The sequence below is a fragment of the Canis aureus genome, chromosome 11, assembly GCF_053574225.1.
Source record: "Canis aureus isolate CA01 chromosome 11, VMU_Caureus_v.1.0, whole genome shotgun sequence".
Classification (NCBI taxonomy): Eukaryota; Metazoa; Chordata; class Mammalia; order Carnivora; family Canidae; genus Canis; species Canis aureus.
In genome coordinates, this window is record NC_135621.1 from 45,800,063 (window position 1) to 45,821,098 (window position 21,036).

The window sequence follows — 21,036 nt, forward strand, 5'->3', positions numbered from 1 at the left end:
GCAAACCAGACAAAGAATCAAAGGTGTCTGTCTCATTTGGCAACTGAATATCTCTGATAGCCTTAGTGTATACATATGAATATGCAGACATCTGTCATTTGGAAAGAATTCTGTTCTTGCTGATCAAGAATATGAATGCTTTGTTGAGACTTAAAATGTCTCTTTGGCCAGATTTTAATAACTTTTCACAGGTAATGAGTGACAAGCCTTTGATTTATGCCTATAGCTACCATGGGCAACACATTGTGACTCTGCCCCTTGGCTCTATCTATAGAGTGTCAGAAGGACTACTCTGTCTAGTACTTTTTATGTGGTTAAGAAATAGTTGAGGGGTGCCCGGGTGGCGCAGTCGGTTGAGCACCTGACTCTTGGTTTTGGCTCAGGTCATGATCTCAGGGTCATGAGTTGGAACCCCACGTTAGGCTCCACACTTAGTGCAGAGTCTGCTTAAGATTTGCTCCCCCCCCGCCATGTTCTCTTGTGCTCTCTGTCTCTCTAAAAAGAATTAATAAATTAAAAAAGAAGAAATAGAAAAAAAAAGAAAGAAATAGGGATGCCTGGGTGGCTCAGCGGTTGAGTGTCTGCCTTTGGCTCAGGGCATGATCCTGGAGTTCCGGGGTGGAGTCCCATATCGAGCTCCCTGCATGGAGTCTGCTTCTCCTCTGCCCATGTCTCTGCCTCTCTGTGTGTGTCTCTCATTAATAAATAAATATTTTGGAAAAAAAGAAATAGCTGATTAGTCTTGGATTATAACCCAATATAGAAAGTATATGCAAGAATCCATACAGATATAAATAAGTGATTGAATAAATAAATAAACAGGGGTGAATAGATGAATTTCTTATACAGAATAATATCAAATAATTTCTGTGGATACTGTCCATCAAGGACGTGGAATATAAATCCCTACCCCTTAAGTACTTAGTGATTTCCATATGCAGTCTGGAAAGGATGGGGAAAGAATAACTTTACAGTAAATAAACTTAACAGTGTCAGCCAAGTGATTAAGCTTAGCATCGTAAATCATAAGTCATATTGATAACATGCTCCCTTGATAAGATGGAGTAAGAATGGCACTCTACCTCTGGGGTCTTCCTCCTCAGAACCCATAACCCCAATCTCATCATGAGGAAAACATCAAACAACCCAAATTGTGGGACATTCTACAAAGTACATGGCCAGTACTCCTCAAATGGTCAGTCATCAAAAACAAGGCAAGGCTGAGAAATTGTCACAGCCAAGAAGCACTGTAAGAAGACATTACAACCGAATGCCACATCTATCTATCCCAGATGAGATCCTGGGACAGAAAAAGAACATGCTACATGAGAAAGGAGGTATGAACATTGGAATAGGGAGATGGTGCACCTAAAATGGTAGAGGTTTCCAAAGATGAAGTGCACCTTCGTTGCAATGTGTCTAGTGTTGGTCTGGAGCTCAATTGATTTCCTACGATTTTAAAGAAAAATTGTGGACCCGTCTTAAATTGGAAACTCAGGAAGCCTGCACTGGACTGGGGTCCTGTCTCTCTTCATCTCTACTCATGTCTTCTGTCAATGAACAGACCCACATAGGCAGGATTTATACCATGACCTCTAGGATAATAACTACATTTATCATGATTATTACTGGTTATTTTCTTAAGAAGTAGAACAAACACTACTCTGCAGTCACATTCTGTTTCAAAAATAGGCACTACCACTTAAAATTTTTCACATGCATTATTTTCTTTGCACTTGAGATTTCTTCCTGCCACCTGAAAGTCAAATAGATGAATATGTAAAAAGCTGGTTAGGCAACAAACAACTTGACTCTGCAGTTTTACTCATCTTGACTTAACCCCAAAATACACCTGATCTAAAAACCAGGAGGAAATGCTGAAACTTTTTTTGTGGAGTGACTTTGACTGATGTTTGTGACCCCGTGTCAATCCAGTGAATGGAATCCTCCCCTGCAATAGTATGGTAGGATTTAATGTGCATGGGTTGTTTGATACATTCTGTTATTACTGTGAGCAGAACAACCCCCAAAAGGATGTAATTGGTGGATAGAGATGCATGTTGAATGGATAATTGTTTCCCATTGCAAAAACCAGTTGTGCATACCTGAAAATGAATATGGAACATTTAATATATTTGCCCTAATTTTGCACCCATTCACTTAAAAGAAAAGTAGTGAATTAGTCCTGGTATATATGAGATCTTTAAAAAAAATTGGGGTTATCTGATTTATATATTCAGACCACCTGGATTAGTTTTATAATGAAAAATTCTAGAAGTACCAGAGATAATATGCAAAGTACTACAAAAGTTGTAGCATTAGCTGAATTTATGGAAATGCCTTAGTTTGAGGATCATATACCAATCTCCCAGTTTCATGAATAGCTAACAGGATAGTTTTTTTCTAATATGGAACATGGGATATCCTCTTCTCCTCTTCACATTTAAATGGTCAGTTTATTGTGTTTGTGGCAAAGAGGGTTAGTGGATTTAGCACAAAAGCCTACAGCTAGTCACAGGTAGCCAGAAGTCCTGAGGCATATATTCCAGGGACTAGACAACTTGGGATGGGGATTTGGCTGGATCTCTACAGTATCCAGTTCTGGCTTGGTCCCTTCCACAGTTGCAGAAGCCAGAATGGTCATTTCGGTCCACTTAAAACAGGACAAGGTTGTTAAAATTTGTTGATAAATCTCACATAACTTATGGTATCCTGAACAACAAGGCAGATGGACAGGGAGGGAGCAACTAAATGAACAAGGTGGAGAACTATTGGAACTCTTGACTTCCAATGTAGGACGGTGTTTCTCCCACTCCAGCTAATACTGATAGAGCCTAGATAGTGGACTGTGTCCCTCACATGACTCTGTATGTTGGGAAGAGTCAAAGAACTTAGAGTTGACCCAGAAGAGAACTACAGAGCTGTTTTAAAGCCTAGAGAATAAAACCTTATGAAGAAAAATAAAAGGGGCCAGGATTGTCCAACCAAGAGAGAAGGAGATTATTTGCACTCTCACTTTTTTATCACTCTACTAGGTTTACTTATTTGCCTTTCCCTCTAAAAGTCAGTGAGACACTTGAAGACAAAGACTTTTTCAACTTTCTCTCACCAGCAACTAGAACATCCCTGGCTCTTTGGAGATGGTCAATAAATTCAGAAGTTTGTGTTCTCTGTTAGAAAAAGTGAAATGGTCTTAAATTATAACATGCTGATTGTTACAATATGGAATGGGTCATAAAATACTGATAATAATATTAAATATTTATTGGGTGAGTACTGCGTATCAGGCCCAGTACAAAATGTTTTATGCATTTTCCCCATATAATTTCCACAATATTCCTGGGAGGTAAACGTTCTTATTATTCTGTTTTAATGATGAGGAAACTGAGAGCAATTCTGAGTTCTTTCACAAGGACACAGCTAGTAGGTGGCAGGGCCTAGATGTACATTAATAAATAAGGCTTTCTGACTCCAGAGCTCATGCTCTTAATTACTCTACATGTAAGTCAGAGTTTGATCTGGGAAAGAGAAACCACTCTGGTATTTTAAGTAGAAAGGCACTTACCATAGGACATAACCCATCAGGAGGGCTAGGGAAGCTACAAGGATGGAGCCACTAGGAAATCAGTAAAACTAGAATTACAGAGAACTGCTAACAGTCATCTCAGATGTCAGCAGCACCTACAGGTGTTACAGAAGGATGCCTGGAGGCCATTGGCAGACAGCACATCTGCTGAAGTTTATACCCCTGCTTTCACTGCCCTGGAAGCATTAATGGCTTCCATTACTCTTTGTCCTTCTAAACCCTATTGAGTGCTTCTCACTGGTGACATCTAGCCAAAAACCCTGCATGCAAGGAATGCAGTTCCCAGGCCTCTAGACACTACGGTACAGGGTAGTGCTTTAAAGGGGAGCTGAGATGTCAGCTGTGCTATTTGGTCTTGAAGAAAATTTGGGGGCTTCCTTAGAGAACTTAAAAGGCAAGATAACCTATAACCTTCAGTATTTCTGCCTGGGGGCTGAAGAACAAGCCAGAAAACAATCTCAGGTGCCCCAGCACTTTCCATGGTTTCTGAAAAACAACCATTGAAGAATTCTAGAACACTAACAATATCTTCTTAACTCATTAGTGATGATGAGTTTGGGCCTTACCTAGGTATTGAAGAAATACACCTCTCCCTTGGAAACCATTCTTATTCAAATGGAAGGTGAGGGGAAAAGTGGAGCCCGATGAGTTGACAAGCTGCCCTCTGTAGTCCTTTAATTCTGTGCAAAATTAGATAAGATGTGAAGAATTCTGACCTGTGGATTGAAGATGGCTTTAATGAGAAGGTGATCATTCACTTGGAATTGAGGCAGTGGTTTTTAACCCTGGCTGAGCAGTAAATTCATCCAGGCTCCCTGTCAAAATACTGATGCCCATGCCCAACCCAAGACCAATTAAAAATCAGATTCTCTGGGGATAAGGCCCATGAACCAGTATTTATTTCTTTCCCCTTTATCTATTTCACTCATCTTCCTCACCAACCTACCCCCAGCCATCATTGGTTTATTCTCCGTATAGAAGTCTGTCCTTTTGTCTCTTTTTTTCTTCATTTGTTTTGTTTCTTAAATTTCATGAGTGAAATCATGTGGTATTTGCCTTCTCTGACTTATTTGCATTATACCCTTTAGATCCATCCCTGTTGTCACAAATAGCAAGATATTCTTTTTATGGCTGAGAAGTCTTCCACTTTGTGTGTGTGTGTGTGTGTGTGTGTGTGTGTATATATATATATATATATATATATATACACACACATATATATTCCACTGTGTGTGTGTATATATATGTATATATATACACACACCTTCTTTATCCATTCATCTATTGATGGACCAGGTTGTTTCAATATCTTGGCTATTGTAAATAATGCTGCAATAAACATAGGGGTGCTGTATCTTTTTTAATTAGTGTTTTAATTTTCCTTGAGTAAATAGCCAGTAGTGAAGTTACTAGATCATATGCTAATTCTGTTTTTAATTTTGAGGAACCTCCATACTGTTTGCCACAGTGGCTGCACCAATTTGCTTCCCACCAACAGTGCATGAGGGTTACACTTGAATCATTTGAGTCAACTATCATCCTATTTTATTAATGGGTAAAATAAAACTTCAGAGTTTAGGTCCAGAACTGTTGAAGGCATACAGCTCTTCTGACTCTGTTCTATGTTATATATATATAACAACTACATATATAGTGGTTACAGCAAACTTTGCTGTAAATCAAAATCACCTAAGGGGCTTTTAAAAAACATGGATCCCCAGATCATACTCCTATTACATCAGAATCTGGGGATAGGGCGGGAGCCAGGCATCAACATTTTTCAAAGATTCCAGGTGATTCTGACGTGCAGTAAAGTTTAGAAACCACTGCATTATGCCAATCTCAGGCAACCTGTAAGGTTGGTATAGCTTAACGTGCATGCATTTGCCAGTTAAAAGATTATGCTTGGTTCTCTTTTCTGATTCTAACAAAGTCTTCTAACAGATTCTAATTCTAAGAAAGTCTTCTAACAGTCTAACAATAAATTGGTTCAAATAAATATCTCAATTAGGGACTCTCTTGTAAATTAACTTATTAGCTTATTAATAACAATAGCCACAGGAATGCAAAAACTGGCATCATGAACCAAAGAACAAATCTTAACCTAATGGATGTATTACCCTTATAGGTTCAATGCATTCTTAGTATCAAAAGTTATCAATTAACCATTAGTTAACAGAATAGGCAACCAGCTTACTAATTTAGTGACAACCAATTAATATTCGACATCACAAACAGCTGTATACGTACATATTTCATTTCCCCTCTAGTTAGGTATAAATTCCCCTTCAAAGAGGGTTTAGTAAAGAAATACCCATCATTGAATCTATGCAGCCAAGAAAACTTTATATTTCCAGGCAGGGTCCTCAGACCCCTCTTCTGGTGTCTGCTTGGAAAAGGATCTTATTCTTTCACACGCTGTACTTGAATTTACTCAGAACTGAAGCCTCTAATACCAAGAACATCAAGTTCATAAACTAATTTTCTAGAAGTCCTTGTAACAAACAAGGATAGGAATTTTTAAACTATTTTTTAAGAGAAAGCATTCCCTATTAAAGTGCTATTTCTAAAGCCTCCATTGTTTTTTGATAGAAATGATAGAGTACCTACAGCCCTCTTCTCCTGTAATGCTTTCAGGAGGAAGCAATTTTAAAGTTTAATGTGCTCAGAGAATGCTCCTTTATTACTGTGGACTACACTGCCCTAAATGGGAAATATGGAGCATTTTCATATTTTCATAGTCACACGAACTGTGTGTGGCACTTATATACTTCTGGGTGCTTTCCATCCATGGGATATTCAAGGAAAATGGGCCCGGTATTCCATTTCTCCTAGACAGAGAGTTCGCTTGGGCCTCTCAGTACCCCTAGGGAGAATTGCAATTCCAAGTGGAAAAAAACAACCAGCACACTTTTAAAAATATGCAACTTTAAAAAAAAAAGAGTATTTGAAATAACTTTTGTCAAATATGTCTTTACTACATGCAAGAGAAGTGGGTATGAGATAAGTTGGAGCAACAAGTGTACAGACTTGCCCTGTATGGAGAGCCTTTGACAAGGTGTATTTGTAAGTCAGTCCATTGTTCTGCTTTTGTAAGCCATGGCTCCTAAACACATTGCCCTGAGCACACCCCTCCGGTGGGCCACCTGCAGCTCTGTGCAGGTTCTGCTTTCCAGCTCTTCCATGAAGCCAGAAGCTCCCGTGTTCATTGTGGAGTGTCATGCCATATGTAATTACCATCATCAGAATTAGAAGCAAGATGGGCATTGAAACATTTAACATAATGGGCCTTTGGGATCCCAGTCTCCATGAAGAATAGTCAGTGAGGGTACACATTTGCAGTGATTCTGACCAAAGCCTTCCTTTTCTCCTCCCTCAGCTCCTGCACACACTAAGTTACCAGGATCTTTCTTTCACAGGCTCCTACAACTACCCTGTTAAGCAGGAAGTGTTAGAGGAAATTGACATCTGAAAGAAGCAAAAGGGGGCTGAGGCCTGAGCGGGGGTGGGAAAAACAAAAAACCTCCTGGAGATTTGAACACCCCTCTTTCTACAAAAAGTATCAGCCTGGGTTGTCCAACACAGGAGCCACTAGCCACTTGAAATGTGTATATTGTTGTGATATGTATATGATATGTTGGAGTAAATAAAATATACGATTAAAGCTGGTTTTACTTGTTTCTTTTTACCTTTTTTAACATGACTTTTAGAACTTTTTAATTACCTTTAGGTCCACATTATACTTCTGTTGGACGGCTTGAATAATGTCTGTTAATGCTTTTAGTTGAAGCAGCTGAGGGTGATCTTGAAAAGGGACACACTAAATATTTAATGCCATCTGCCAGCATAAGAATTACTTATTGATGCCTAACAAATTACCCCAAAACTTAGTGGCTTAAAACAGCATTTATTACTATACCGTTTCTGTTGGTCAGGAATCTGAGCATGGCTCACCTGGGGCCTCTGGCTGTGGGTCTCTCACAGGGCAGCAAGGGGTGGGTGGGTTGTAATCATCTCAAGGCTTCCCTGGGGACAGACCCAGTTCCAAGCTTGCTCATGTGATTGTTGGCAAGATTCAGTTCCTCCTGGGTCGCTGGACTGAGGACCTTAGTTCCTCCTTGGCCATTGGCCAAAAGTCCCCCTCATTTCCCTGCCACGGGAATTTCTCCATACGGTAGCTCACAACATGGCAGCTTTTTCCCATCCAAGTAAGCTGGCAAGAAGAGTAAAAGAGTATGCATGCCAGTAAGCAGAGGTCACCTAAACTCACAAGTGACATCCTATCATTTTGCCCTACTCTGTTTACTAGAAGCCAGTCACTAGGTACAGCCATACTCCAGGGAGGGGAGTACAAAAGGACATGAATACCAGGAGACAGGATCTATGGAAGCATCTTAGAAGCTGCCTGCCACAGCCAGGTAATTAGGGTCTAGTTAACATTGTATTTGTCCACCACATAGTTGTTCTTTAATGTCAGGTACTTACCCTGATGGATCTAATGTGCTGCATTCATATTTACTTGTTAATGCATAAAGAAATTCTGAAATAATATATAAGAACCTATAAACAGGGGTGACTTTGGAGGATGAGAGTAGCAAGTAAGAGGTTATAAACAAGATGAGGATGGAGACATTTCACTGTATACCTTATGCTATTCGGGGGAGTTCTGAACTATGTATATGTATTACTTAAAAAATACCATGAGAGTAAAGAAAATAAACTGGCTCCATTCCCAAGCTCTCTGTGCTTGTCTGTCAACCCTGCTCTATGGATAGAGTTCCCTCTCAGGATAGAGGTCCCTGATTTCATCTGCCTCCTTTAGGACCTCGAAGCCCTTCAGGTACTCCCTCCTCCTTGCAGCTTTCCCTGAGCCCCGGGCCTCCAGAACTCATCTCACCACCCACACGCTAGTACCATTGACTATGTTTTTCTTATTAGTGTTGGTTTCCAGTTTTTTTTATTGTTTATTCTATATTAATGTACTAGGTACAGGTACTATTGGGAAAGGCAGTTGCTCAATTGAGATTTCAAAGGCACTCATTCACTTGTATCTCACCAGGGTTTAGCAGGTCTTCTAAATGAGGATGTTTTTTGTTTGTTTGTTTGATTGTTTGATTGTTTGTTTTGCGAGAGTCTTAAATGGTAGGAAATAAGATGCTGGCCCCCAGGAAAGACAGGCCTGTGTAGAAGGTAGCAGGTGTACTCAGCTCGTAAATGGGAGAAAAGGACCAATAGAACATACTGTCCCTAATAAAAAGTGAGGTTATAAACAGAAGAGCTACGGTGCACCTCCATCCTCCACCACAGGATGAGTGTGCAGAATCAGAAGGTTACTTGAGGAAGAGGAAGTCCAAGAAGGAGATACAAGTGAGCAAACACCATCTCCCTATGAACCCCCATTCTTCAAAAGATGTAGATATGAAACCCTGGATAGGAAAACATCAGAGTTGAAAACTCTTAGGTCATCTAAACCACTCCTTTGTCTTACTCCTGATTTCTCTATTTGCTTCCAGACTAAGTTACTTCATTTGTGCCTTGGATGCACTAAATCACTACCCCCCAGTGTGAGCCTATATGAGCCTTCCTGGCTTCCGATTGACTGGAATGGCATGAGCCAAATTCTTCTGAAAAAATGGGGCAGCCTCGGTGGCCCAGTAGTTTAGCGCTGCCTTCAGCCCAGAGCGTGATCCTGGAGACCCGGGATCAAGTCCCATGTCGGGCTCCCTGCATGGAGCCTGCTTCTCCCTCTGCCTGAGTCTCTGCCTCTCTCTCTCTCTCTCTCTCTCAGTCTGTGACTCTCAGGAATAAATAAATAAAAATCTTTTTATAAAAAGAGGCAAGTGGTTACCTGTTTGTGAAAATAAACCCAGGCAGATGGTAGCACTGACCCTGACAGTACAGTGGACTTCAGACAGAATAAAAGGTGTTTTATAACTTCTTCCCATGTTCCTAGCAGTAGAGACGATGGCTTGGGGAATACCTGCAGAGGGGTGCACTTGCATAACGAGTAGGCTATGGTGCACAGCTAATTGCTAGAATAGATATTTGCATATATGAATATGTTTAATAGGGAGTCATAAACATTTGTCTTTGGCTTTAAATCTCAAATAGGTGGAGACAGTAGTAGCACCAGCTACAGAAGCAAATCTGAAAATCAAACAGCCCAATTAAAACTCAGATTTCTTAAAAGCCATTAAGATCAAGCAAAATGAAATGAACTTTAAAGGGCTAAAGGATTCATATCTGTTAAGGGCCCCAAATGGCAAGTAATTCTGGGGAAATACTATTAATTAAAAACCACTGCTCTGTGAAATGACTGCCATTACATTTGAAGGTAGTTAATGTGCTTGTTCATGATACCTGTGAAGAAATAGGGGCGCATGAGAAGCAGTTGGCCATCTGCTTAGGGTAGGCTACTGTTCCTGCTCCCTGGAAGGCAGTGTACCTCAGAAATGTAAGGACTGGCAACAACATAAATGTGTCTGTATGCCCAAATAAATACCACACATGGGAAGGTCCCCATAATCAAATATTAAAGTCGTAAGGGTTTTATTTCATTTCTCCCTTTCCTGAGCACCACCAAGGTTCCCAACAGATGAGGCAGTTGGGTTCTGTTAAGTTGTGTGTGCAGAGCTTTGCAATTTGGAGGTCTTTTTTTAAATGGCCAAGGTGGCAGCACTGATGTGAATGTAATATGTGAGGGAGCCGGCCCTGGGAGGCAGTGTGCTCCCCCTCCCCGTTAGCACCTGACCACAGGAAAGCGTCCGTGGCTGAGATCATGGATGCCAGTCCTGCTGCTGGTGCCATACAGCCTTCACTTGCAGAAAGAGGGCTCCCCCTGAGGGAGAACCCTGCAAACCCCAAAGGGAACTGTGTGTGCCTGCCTCCCTTGTCAGAGCTCTGAAGCCACTCTGTCACGCCTTCCTGGGGGACCCTCCACACGAGGCCCCCTCCCTGCGTGAGAGCATGGGACCTTCAGCCCGTAGCTCAGAACCTTCTGACCCTTTGCGCCAGGTGTTCGTGCGGCGTGTGATAACAAGCCTGGGACAATCATTTTAAGAAACCGTGGTCTAACGCAGTTCCCCAGTGGAAAATAGGTAGAATCTTAATCACCTAATTGCATGTTTAAAAATCCTGCCTGCATCCTTTAATGTCTCAGTTTTTAGTTACTTGGTTCAGACTCGCGGGCCAGTCACAGTCAGGCACGACCTTGGAGGGCTTGTGACAGCCCATCAGGTGTTCTGGGCACAGGGTCGAGGTTTCTCTGCACCTCTGGCTGCAACTCTGCTCTCTGGCCTTACTTCCAGAAGTTCAATTTTATTCTCTGTTTTATTTCGGCACCCCTGTTGTCATAACTCGGTGGCTCCTGCTGCTGGGGCCTCCTGGCCATGTGGCTGACCCCTGGCCCTCAGGGCAGATCTCCTTATATACTGAAGCTGATGGGCATGTTTTTTGTCCACTCTACCTCTGAAGCCATGTCCAATCAATCAACCATGGCAGCAGTTATAACTAAAATACATCACCCCTCCACAACCTCTAGAAAATCTCTTTTGTTTTCAGAATGTCCGGAAAGTAGAGCAAAGGGCTTAGATTTAAGGTATTATTATAGAAACATCTTTTCTCCCAAACTGTTTATCCATGCAAATTCCTTAAATGCTCTAAGGCATTACCCTCAGAGATAAATGAGGAATATTAATAAAAAACGAACATCTATTGAATGCTTGTTCTGTGCCAGGTTCTGTGCTAAGCACTTTCCAATGATTGTGTAACGATTTCTCTGGAAAACCCGTTGAGACAGGTATCGGGTCACTCAGCTAGTTGAGTGGTAGAGTTAGGATTCATCCTGGGCAGCCTGACTCCAGAGTCCGTGCTCTGACCAGTGCAGCGTGCTGCCCCAGCAGTGCCCACCTTGGAGGAGGTGCGTGGGGTCGAATAAGGTAATATGTAGAAAGTGCTTTTAGCTGGTCTGGCTTGAACCTCCATTCAACACTGAGTGCTCCTACTAATCAACAGTTCAGGCCCCTGGGAGGGCTCGGAGGGCCTTAGAAGGGGGAGGGCTAAGGGAATGGCTCTGGCTGGGTAGACATTACTGGCTGGAGGGAGGACCGGTGGTGGTCAGAGGTAGGGGTGCAGGGGTACAGCAGGGTGCCCATACGAGCCAGCATGATGCCAAAACACGGGCCCTGCACTGATGTGCAGATGACCCATCTGAAACTCTACCTTTGGCCCTTCAGAGCATTGGGGCCTTTGCCTTCCTTTTTCGAAAATAGAGTTGGAGAACCTCCACCTCTGCCCTTGGGCCTCACCAACACTTAGTTTGGATTTTCTTTTACATTTGGTTTAAACCTTTGTTTGTTGTTTGTTCATGTTTAATATGTTTAATCCATGCCAATCTATTCCTTTCAGAAATAGATGATAAAAATGTTCTCAAATGGGCAGGATTGGAGCTGGGGCACAGTAGTGCCATTTGTATGTTTACAGGGAGCTAATCCCGGCCTCCTGTCTGCCTGCCACATGCCAAACACTGACATCTCTTAGGATCTTGTGGGTTACAGCATTTTTCTTCTCCAGCTATGCTTTGTTGTTCAGCTGTCACCTCAGACATCTCCTTTGGCTCCTCTTCCTTAAGTCTGGTCAGCCAGGCTGGAAGAACACAGGGAATGGGGACACGCACTGTGCTTTGGAAGCTGAGTCATGGAGGGTTTGCTGTGACCATGAGAATAAAGTAGGAAGGCTGGACTGTGTTCCTTGATGGGCTTGAGCGTCCGTCACCTCAGTGTGTGACTACTGACGATTGGGCAGAGTGGTGGTGACTGTCTGCTCCGGGCCTGTGGCTGCAGGGGTTGGCGACAGCGGTGTCCCAGAGCTGCTGTGGGACATGTCAGAGGGACTTAGTGTTTCAATGCCCTTTCCTCATATTTCAGGATTCAGAAATTTAACTGGCTTCTAACTTCTCTGGAGATTTTTCTTGAATACAAAGTATTTTTACATTTGATCCTTTGTTTTTAGATCTCAGCCAGAAACACAATAAATTCATTTTTTTAAGATATAAAAAGTTCACAAAGCAAGGTGGATTTCTGACTGCTTTTCTTCTAGAAATTATGGCAAAAACAGAAATGACGAAGCCGAGGCCCAAAGGTGTGACTTACCCAGGATCAGGGGATGTGAGAGACAGTATGAAATTCAAACCAACACCCAGTGATGTGTTTACACATTTAGCACATGCTCAGAATAAACAACAATAAGCTGTATTCCCTACCTTACAAGAGAACCTTACACCCTGTTCTTACTGTTGTGGTTACTTTCAGCATTGCCAGCCTCGTGTGGTGAACGAGTCACATGGCTTGTTTGCGGCCAAGCTAAGATCCCTTGCTTTGGGGCACATTGGGGTTTCTTGTTCTGGTTGACAGTGGCCTTCAAGTCTGTGTGTGCTGTTGCCCATATAAAGATGAAACTTCTCAGTCACCCTTGACATGACCTCTATCCAACAACAAAAGGGTTGTTAGTGATGATTATGTGTATCCTTCCCCCTCCTTCTTGCCACCCACTGACAGGACCACCCACGCTTAGAACACCCAATGCTTCCAGGGCAATCCTTGAGATCAAACCAAATCGCAGTTGGCAGTTTACCCCTAGAGAGTGAAGTATGGAGGCAAGAAGCTGTCCTGCTTCTCTGGGTTTTTTCATCAGAAAGGCATTTGTGCCTTTTAGTAGGAAAATAGTCTTGGGGAAATTGCCCCAGCCCAGCCAACAAACTGGTATTGTACTCTGTGCTGTCATTGTGCTAGTCACTGAGGACTCGAGGACAAAGAAAACACAGTCCCTTTCCTAGGTTCTTCCTAAACAATGCTGTAATGAATCACCAGGATGTCTCTTCTCTTTGAAGCTAAGGGTAGGAGTTTGTGAGGTCAAAGGGAATGGACCGCACGCCTGAAAGATGTGAAGGGCAGTCTTTGCTGATGCTTTCTTGGTTTGCCTGTGGTTGAAATAATAAGAGTGATACTCTCCATACTGGTAGAATGGCCATAGCCTGTGAGGAAACAGATCTGGTATCCTCATGGTTATGGCTTAAGTGGTACAGCAGCAATTGCTTAGAAATATCTCAGCTGCAAAAAAAAAAAAGAAATATGTCAGCTGCGCTCTCTACAACAAAACAAGAGTTTTTCTACTTTACGGAAGAGGGGGTGACTTTATTCCCTAGACTCATGGAATCTGAAGCAGGACTGGATGTTAGAGATTGCCCAGCATAACCTGTCACTTTACAAATAAGGAAATGGGACCAGAGATTGAAGGCGTTAAGTGATTTTCTCCAAACAAATGGCCAACTGGGGAAAAACTGGGTCTGTGTGCTGCCCTGGCAAATCTTTCCCCCAAGTTCACCCCAAAAGTCACTGAAATTACTTTTAAAAATATTCAGAGGAATATCATGATGATGGATGGGCCTGTAATTGGCTTTTAAAGAAACTAGGCACATTTTAGGGAACAGTCTTTTGAAGGTGACTTCAAGGAGGACAATGAGGTCCTCCAAGCACATGGGCTCAGTGGCCTTCAGACTGATTCCTGGAGCCCATCAGAAATGGGCTTCCCCACCCTCACCCCCACAGAGCAACTCTGCCTTCATTCCTTTGTGTTACACAGTATCCCTCTGAGTGAGATTTCTTTTGAAATGAATTAATCTGAAAACTATTTTCCTATAAACAATTCAGCAGTGCCACCAAGAATCCAATTTTATCACCAGCAGAAATAAGAGGGTTTGATTTTTTGTTTGTATGCTTTTGCTTTGAACTTCTACAGACCCGAAAGCATCCTTTCCCATTGCTTCTGCCAAGGCAAATCCGACAGAGGCAGGGGGCACTTGAGAGTTGCCTTCAGAGTCTTTTCAGAATCTTCTCCCCCATGTGGTCTTCCTCATCCAGCAGGGTTTTTGGGCAGATGTCTTCTCCAGACCTTTGACTGGTGGAGACCTGAGCAGCTTCCCCTCACAGCTCCAGTTTATTGTGTTACTGCTGTCAGCACAGTGCTACCTGCCTTCTCTTTGTTGACCATAAATAGTAATGAAGACATAGCAGAGCACCTGTCACATGGCAAACGAGCAAATAACTATAGAGTTCAAACTTCACATGCAAAAGCACCTATTTGATTCTGTTACTCATCTTACCCTATTAAGGACTGTTGTGAGGGTTAATCTTCATAATGGGGCAGTTTTTTATTTCCTAAGCACATCAGAAGAAAAAGGCTTAAAAGAAAAGGTTTCTTTTTTAATTAATTAGGAAATAAAATATACTTATTATTGGAACATTGCTCTAATAAAGATATTTTCGGGGCAGCCCGGATGAATCAGTGGTTTAGCGCTGCCTTCAGCCCAGGGTATGATCCTGGAGACCTGGGATCGAGTCCCACGTCGGGCTCCCAGGATGGAGCCTGCTTCTCCTTCTGCCTCTCTGTGTGTGTGTGTGTCTCATGAATAAATAAATAAAATCTTAAAAAAAATAAAAAGAAAAGATATTTTCATGCTGAATTATTTTGAATTTGCTAAGTATCTGTACCTCTTTGTTCCTTTTTTTTTTTTTTTTCCAGAATGTTAGAAGATGACCTTAAGCTAAGTAGTGATGAAGAGGAGAATGAACAGGTAAGATTTTCTTTCGTGTTGCTGTCCTTTGAATGTGACAGCACCGCTCACCCGCCAGGCTGTCCTGGGTATTGACTGAATCATACACATTCGAAATTGTGGTTCTCTGGGCTGCTGGGTGCCCTCTGGTAATTATGAGCTTTCATGCTGTGGGGCCAGTCCATTAAAATATCTTAGCCTTAATTTTCCTTATAACTGTGATGTGTGATTTCTGTGTCTTTGAAACCAACAATGGGCACTTACAAGGAAGCCCCTAGCACCCACTGGACTTCAATACAAAATAGACCCTATTTTTGCTTTTCTTCTTCTTTTTCTTTTTTTCTTTTTTCTGGCAAAGCTCACTACTAGTCTTCTAGAGATCAAGTGTGTGACCTAACCTCATCAGCATGCAGTGGGCAAGCTGTAACATTAAATATTGAGAAGTCTTATACAGATATTATTAACATTGAGAAGAAGCAAACGCAGAGGTGAAACTTAAACGATGAATAAAAAATAATCATGCTCTGAATAGGCTGTTTGTCTTAGATGATAAATGTGCTTAACGTGTTCTCCCCTGGTGTTGATTTACCAGCTCAAGACATCAGTCAGGGGTTTATAAATACTCTTCCGATCAGTCAGTTAAGGTGAAAAAATAGCCACGCTACATTCATCACTTTCAACGTCTGCATTTCAGGAAATGTTTGTATTCTAAAGCAAGTTTGAAAATATAAAAAGATAGATTTTCCTACACCTCTGTTCCGTTTTTCTTATTATCCGTGTGGTATTTTGTCAAGTTTGGACAAATGTGGTAGGTATAAAGACAATCCAGATAGGTTTCTCCAGAAGTTATTTTTACATGCCCTATAAGGTAGTATGCAATTGATCTTGGAATCATGAATTTTATACGAAGGTGTCATGGAGCACTATACAGGCAATTCAGCTGTCTAGCCATGCAAATGCAAATAATGCGCAAAGTGTGCAGAGGTGAGATAAAAGTCAAAGGAACATTTCCAGGAAGAGCATCTAAGCAGAATGTGGCTGTAAGATCACAGAGAAAGAGCCTGTTCACCTTGAGGAAGAAAGTGATTTAGCAAACCAGAGCCTGGGTGTGAAATAGAACTTGAATTGAAACTAGGGGGCAAGCCGGGAAAACCCAAAGTGAAGGAGAGCTAACTGAGCAAGGTGAGCTGCTCAGGCTTTGGGTTTTGTAGAGACTGACAACTTTGTTTCTAGGTGTGCACACCAGGACAGTCAGCTATCCATAACACAGCAATACTGAGAACTGAGAGTGACCTCACTCCTGATTTTGATTCCTCACCTATGTGACTATTAGCTAATGATTTCATCTCTTCATGTTTTTTTCCTAGTGAAAGGTTCAGATAGGTACATTGTGGATTAAGTCATATCAGATGTGTAGATTATGTCTCCTTTATGTTAGAAAAGGAATTCACAGAGTACTGTATTCAGCAAACTTTCTTAATTTGGAAAATTTTTTTCCAGAGTTATTTCTGGGAAATATTTCCACTGAAAACTCAATTTATTAAAAAAATTAGTTATCAAGGATGTACTAGACACATTCTCTAAGGCAGTAAGAACTTTTAGTTGAATCACTTTGCTCTATTAGCCACTCCTTTCTAATCTGTGATCATTGATAATATATTGTGAATATACAGGTTAGATCCTTTTTTCTTACGTGTGGTCCCTATGTGTGTACACCTTTCCATTGTTTACAATAAAAGTGGCTGACGGAATGAGTGATTTTTTATACAGTAGTATGAGGTGGTTTAAGTGATTGCTCTAACACTAATTATATTAAGTTATCCTCCTTTGGCCTATAATTATAGCCTGGCCTAATCACAAAATCATAATTTCCATGCTTTAAAAAAAAGGCTAATGATATGGTATTTTTCCCCTCCAAAACCAAAATGTGATTGTGACCCTGAAGAGTAGAGCCTATGCACATGCATGCGTGTAGACACACACACTCACACTGCATTTCTCTGGCATCAGGAGATAATTAAACATTTCACATAAATGAATTTGCCAGATATCATCAGAATTTGTCCCTTAACCCAAAATCTTTCAAAAATACATTGTATATTTCCCTGCCTCGATAAACAGAGCATGCTAAACTCCTTAGCTTTCTCTTACCCAACATCTGGCTGTCCTTGTGATTATTGGTCACTTCCTGTGACAAAGATATCTACAAGAGCTTCAGATTGCTGTGCCCATTTGCCCTTCCTCAGGTTGCCTCAGACTCACATGGATTTGAACATTCTAAGGTTTCCTTTATCCTCATTGTCTCTGTGCTCCCAAGGATGAAGAGACAGGCTAGTTTAGTGAGTAAGCACAGGCTGAGCAGCCCTGGTCCCTGGGTTCAAACCCTTGCAGTGCCAGTGACTTAGTAGCTTTCAGCCTTGGCCCAGTCCACAAGCTATTCTCTGCTCCAGGGTCACCATTTATAAAGTAGTGGGAAATTAATGTCAGATCCCCAGAGCCTACTCAGAACATGTGCTCATCTGTTATCTTCATGTTATCAGATCCAATAGGCCTTTAGTTTTTTGCTTTTTAGTCAACTTACAAATGAACATCCATACAAAGAGAAAAGTACACAGAACCTAAGAATGCAATGTAATGAACATTCAAAAACCACACACACCTGTCATCACCACACAGACACAACCAGCCTCTCAGGTCTCCCAAATCCCCATCCAGTCACCATCCTCCAGAAGAATAACCACTCTCCTGTTTTTCTAACACCATAGGGTAATTTTGCTTGTTTTTGAACTTTATATCAATGGAATCATATAGTGTGTACTCTCATTTGTAGCTTCTTTCACTCAGTGTTATATTTGTGAGACTTACCCATGTTGCAAGCAATTGAAAAGTACTCATTTTCATTGCCCAGTCGTATCTCATCATGTGCATATGCCCTAATTTACTTACCCTTTCTACTCCTGATGGGCACAAGGGTATTTGGGGTATCAGAGTAGTACTGTCATTGACATTTTTCTACAGGTCATCTGGTGCACATATGGAAACATTTCTGTTAGGTCTGTGCCCAAGAGTAGAAATCAGGCCCGGGAGGTATGTGCATGTTCAAGTTGGATAGATCACTTTCAACCATTTTCCAAAGCAGTTTCACCAATTGACACTCTCATCGGGAGTGTAAGAGAATTGCAGTTACTTCGCATCCTCACCATGTTTGTCTTTTTTGTATTGTCTTTGTCTGGTTTTGAAATAAGGGCATTCAAAAAAAAAAAAAAAACGAAAAGAAAGAAAGAGAGAAGGTCATTACTTTACTGGCTTATGAAATAAATTGAGAAGTGTTCCCTGCACTTGTTTTTTCTTGCAGAGTTTATATAAAGTTAAAGTTAATTTTTCTTTAAACACTTGTCAGACTTCTCCAGTGAAACCACATAAACCTGAAGATTTTTAACACAAATTCTAGTTTCTGAATAGTTCAAGGGCTGTTAAGAGTATTTCACATTGGGTAGGTTATGGCAGTATATGCTCTTTAAGTAACTGGTTTATCATGTCTTTTTAAGTTATCATATTTATGTGCAGAATGTTCTGTTCTTTTATTATCCCTTTAATGTCTGGGTCTACAGTGATATCCCATTTCATCTTGATATTGATCTTATTTCTGTCTTTGTCATCTTGCTAGAGGTTTCTCAATTTCATTGATCTTTTCGAAAAACAAGTTTTTGTTTCATTGATAGTCTCTATTAAGTTTTCTGTTTTCGATTTTATCTACTTCTTAACTTTATTATTTCCCTCTTTCCATTGCTTTCCATGCATTTTTATCTTCTTTTTCTGGATTCTTGAGGGACCTTAGATTACTGATATGAGGGGCACCTGGGTGCTCAGTGGTTGAGCATCTGCCTTTGGCTCAGGTCATGATCCCGGGATCCTGAGATCAAGTCCTACATGAGGTTCCCCAAAGGGAGCCTGCTTCTCCCTCTGCCTGTGTCTCTGCCTCTCTCTTATGACTCTCACGAATAAATAAATAAAATCTTTCTTTAAAAAAGATTACTGATTTGAGACTTGTCCTCTTTTATAATATAAGCACATAGTGCTGTACATTTCCCTCTCAGCAAGCTGTAGCCACATCCCACAAATTTTGGTATTTTGTATTTTCATTGTCCTTCAGTTCAGTAAGACTTCCCCCCTGGCACATGGATTATTTAGAAATGGGTGTTTTGTTTCCATATGTTTGGCGATTTCCTGTAATCTTTTATTGATTTCTGGTTTGATCCTGTTGTGGTCAAAGAACACATTTGTAGGACTCCAGTTCTTGTAAATTGACTGAATATTTTTTATGGCCCAAGATATAGTCTGTATTGGTAAATGTCTTACAGGCACTTGAACGAATGTATATTCTGTGGTTGGATGGAGTGTTCTATAAATGTCAATTAGATCCTGTTGGTTGATGTTGGTGTTGAGTTCTTCTAGATCCTCGCTGACTTTCTCTCTAGTTGTTTTATTAATCGTTGGGAGAGGAGTGCTGCAGTCTCCAACTATAACTGTGGATTCATCTACTGCTCCTTTCCATTCTGTCAGTTTTTGCCTCACATATTTTACAGCTCTGTTATTTGGTGCATAACATTTAGGATTGCTATGTCTTCTTGGTAGATTGACTTTTTATCATTATGTAATGTTCCACTCCATCTCTGGTCATTTTCTTTGCTCTGAAGTGTACTGTATCTGATACTGACTTAGCCACTACTGCACTCTTGACTAATGTTTACACAATGTAACTTTTTCCATTCTTTAACTTTCCACCCACCTATATTGTTGTGTTTGAAGTGAGTTTCTTACAGTATGTTGTCATATTTTTATCTATTTTGCCAATCTCTGTCTTTTTTTAAGATTTTATTTATTTATTCATGAGAGACACAGAGAGAGATAGAGGCAGAGACACAGGCAGAGAGAGCAGCAGGCTCCATGCAGGGAGCCCAATGTGGGACTCGATCCTGGATCTCCAGGATCAGGCCCTGGATCTCCAGGATCCTGGATCTCCAGGATCTTCCAAAGGCAGATGCTGAACCGCTGAGCCACCCGGACATCCCAACCAATCTCTGTCTTTTGATTGACATATTTAGAACATTTGCATTTAATGTAATTATTGTTATATTAGGGCTTAAGTCTGTCACTTTATTTTTGCTCTTCCGTCACTTTCCTTTTCTTTCTGTTTTCATTTTTCTTTCTCCTGACTTCTGTAGGTTTCTTGAGCATCCTGCAGAATTCTGGATGGTTTTATTTACCTCTAGATAATAGAGGTTTTATTTACCTCTAGTGTTTTTAGTGTACCTCTTTGTATAGCTTTTCTAGTGGCTGTTCCAAGAACTACATTATACATACATAACTTATTAACAGTTCATTGGTGATAGCATTTTACAGGTTTTCTCCCTTAGTGTCCTCCATCACAGAACTGATAATACATGGATAACGGGGATTTCCTTCTCTATTTTCCTGACTTTTTGAGTGAGCAGCTGACTTGTGTTCTCTTATTCATCCTAGTGCATACCTTGGCTGACCAGCTTCCAACAGGAAAGCCTCATCTTTCCATAACCAGATCCACAAAAGTACCTTCATCTTCACTCATCCCCTCCTTTACTCCTATTATATGAGAACACTGCTTTCCTCTTATCAAAAGTCTGTCCCATTTCCTCTCTGTTACTTGGGACCTTGTTCTTTTGACTCCTTTCTGTCCCATGTCCCCATCAGAATTATGCATTGGGTCACCAGTGACCTTCACAGAGCCAAACGTACTGGGCTTTTTTTAGTCTCTTGTCTTACCAGAAGACTTACTGCATTGAAAACTATTGATTAGGATCCC

The 21,036-nt window shown here is 41.1% G+C and overlaps 1 protein-coding gene across 4 annotated transcripts in view; it reads left to right on the forward strand.

The window, feature by feature from the left end:
• Positions 1 to 21,036, forward strand: part of AFF3 (ALF transcription elongation factor 3) — a 532,210-nt gene that overhangs the window by 396,182 nt on the left and 114,992 nt on the right. For all 4 annotated transcript variants that reach the window (XM_077915033.1, XM_077915032.1, XM_077915034.1 and 1 more), the window contains one exon: positions 15,164 to 15,215. In XM_077915033.1, coding sequence (XP_077771159.1) covers positions 15,164 to 15,215 — 52 coding nt within the window. The remainder of the gene's footprint in view (positions 1 to 15,163; positions 15,216 to 21,036) is intronic.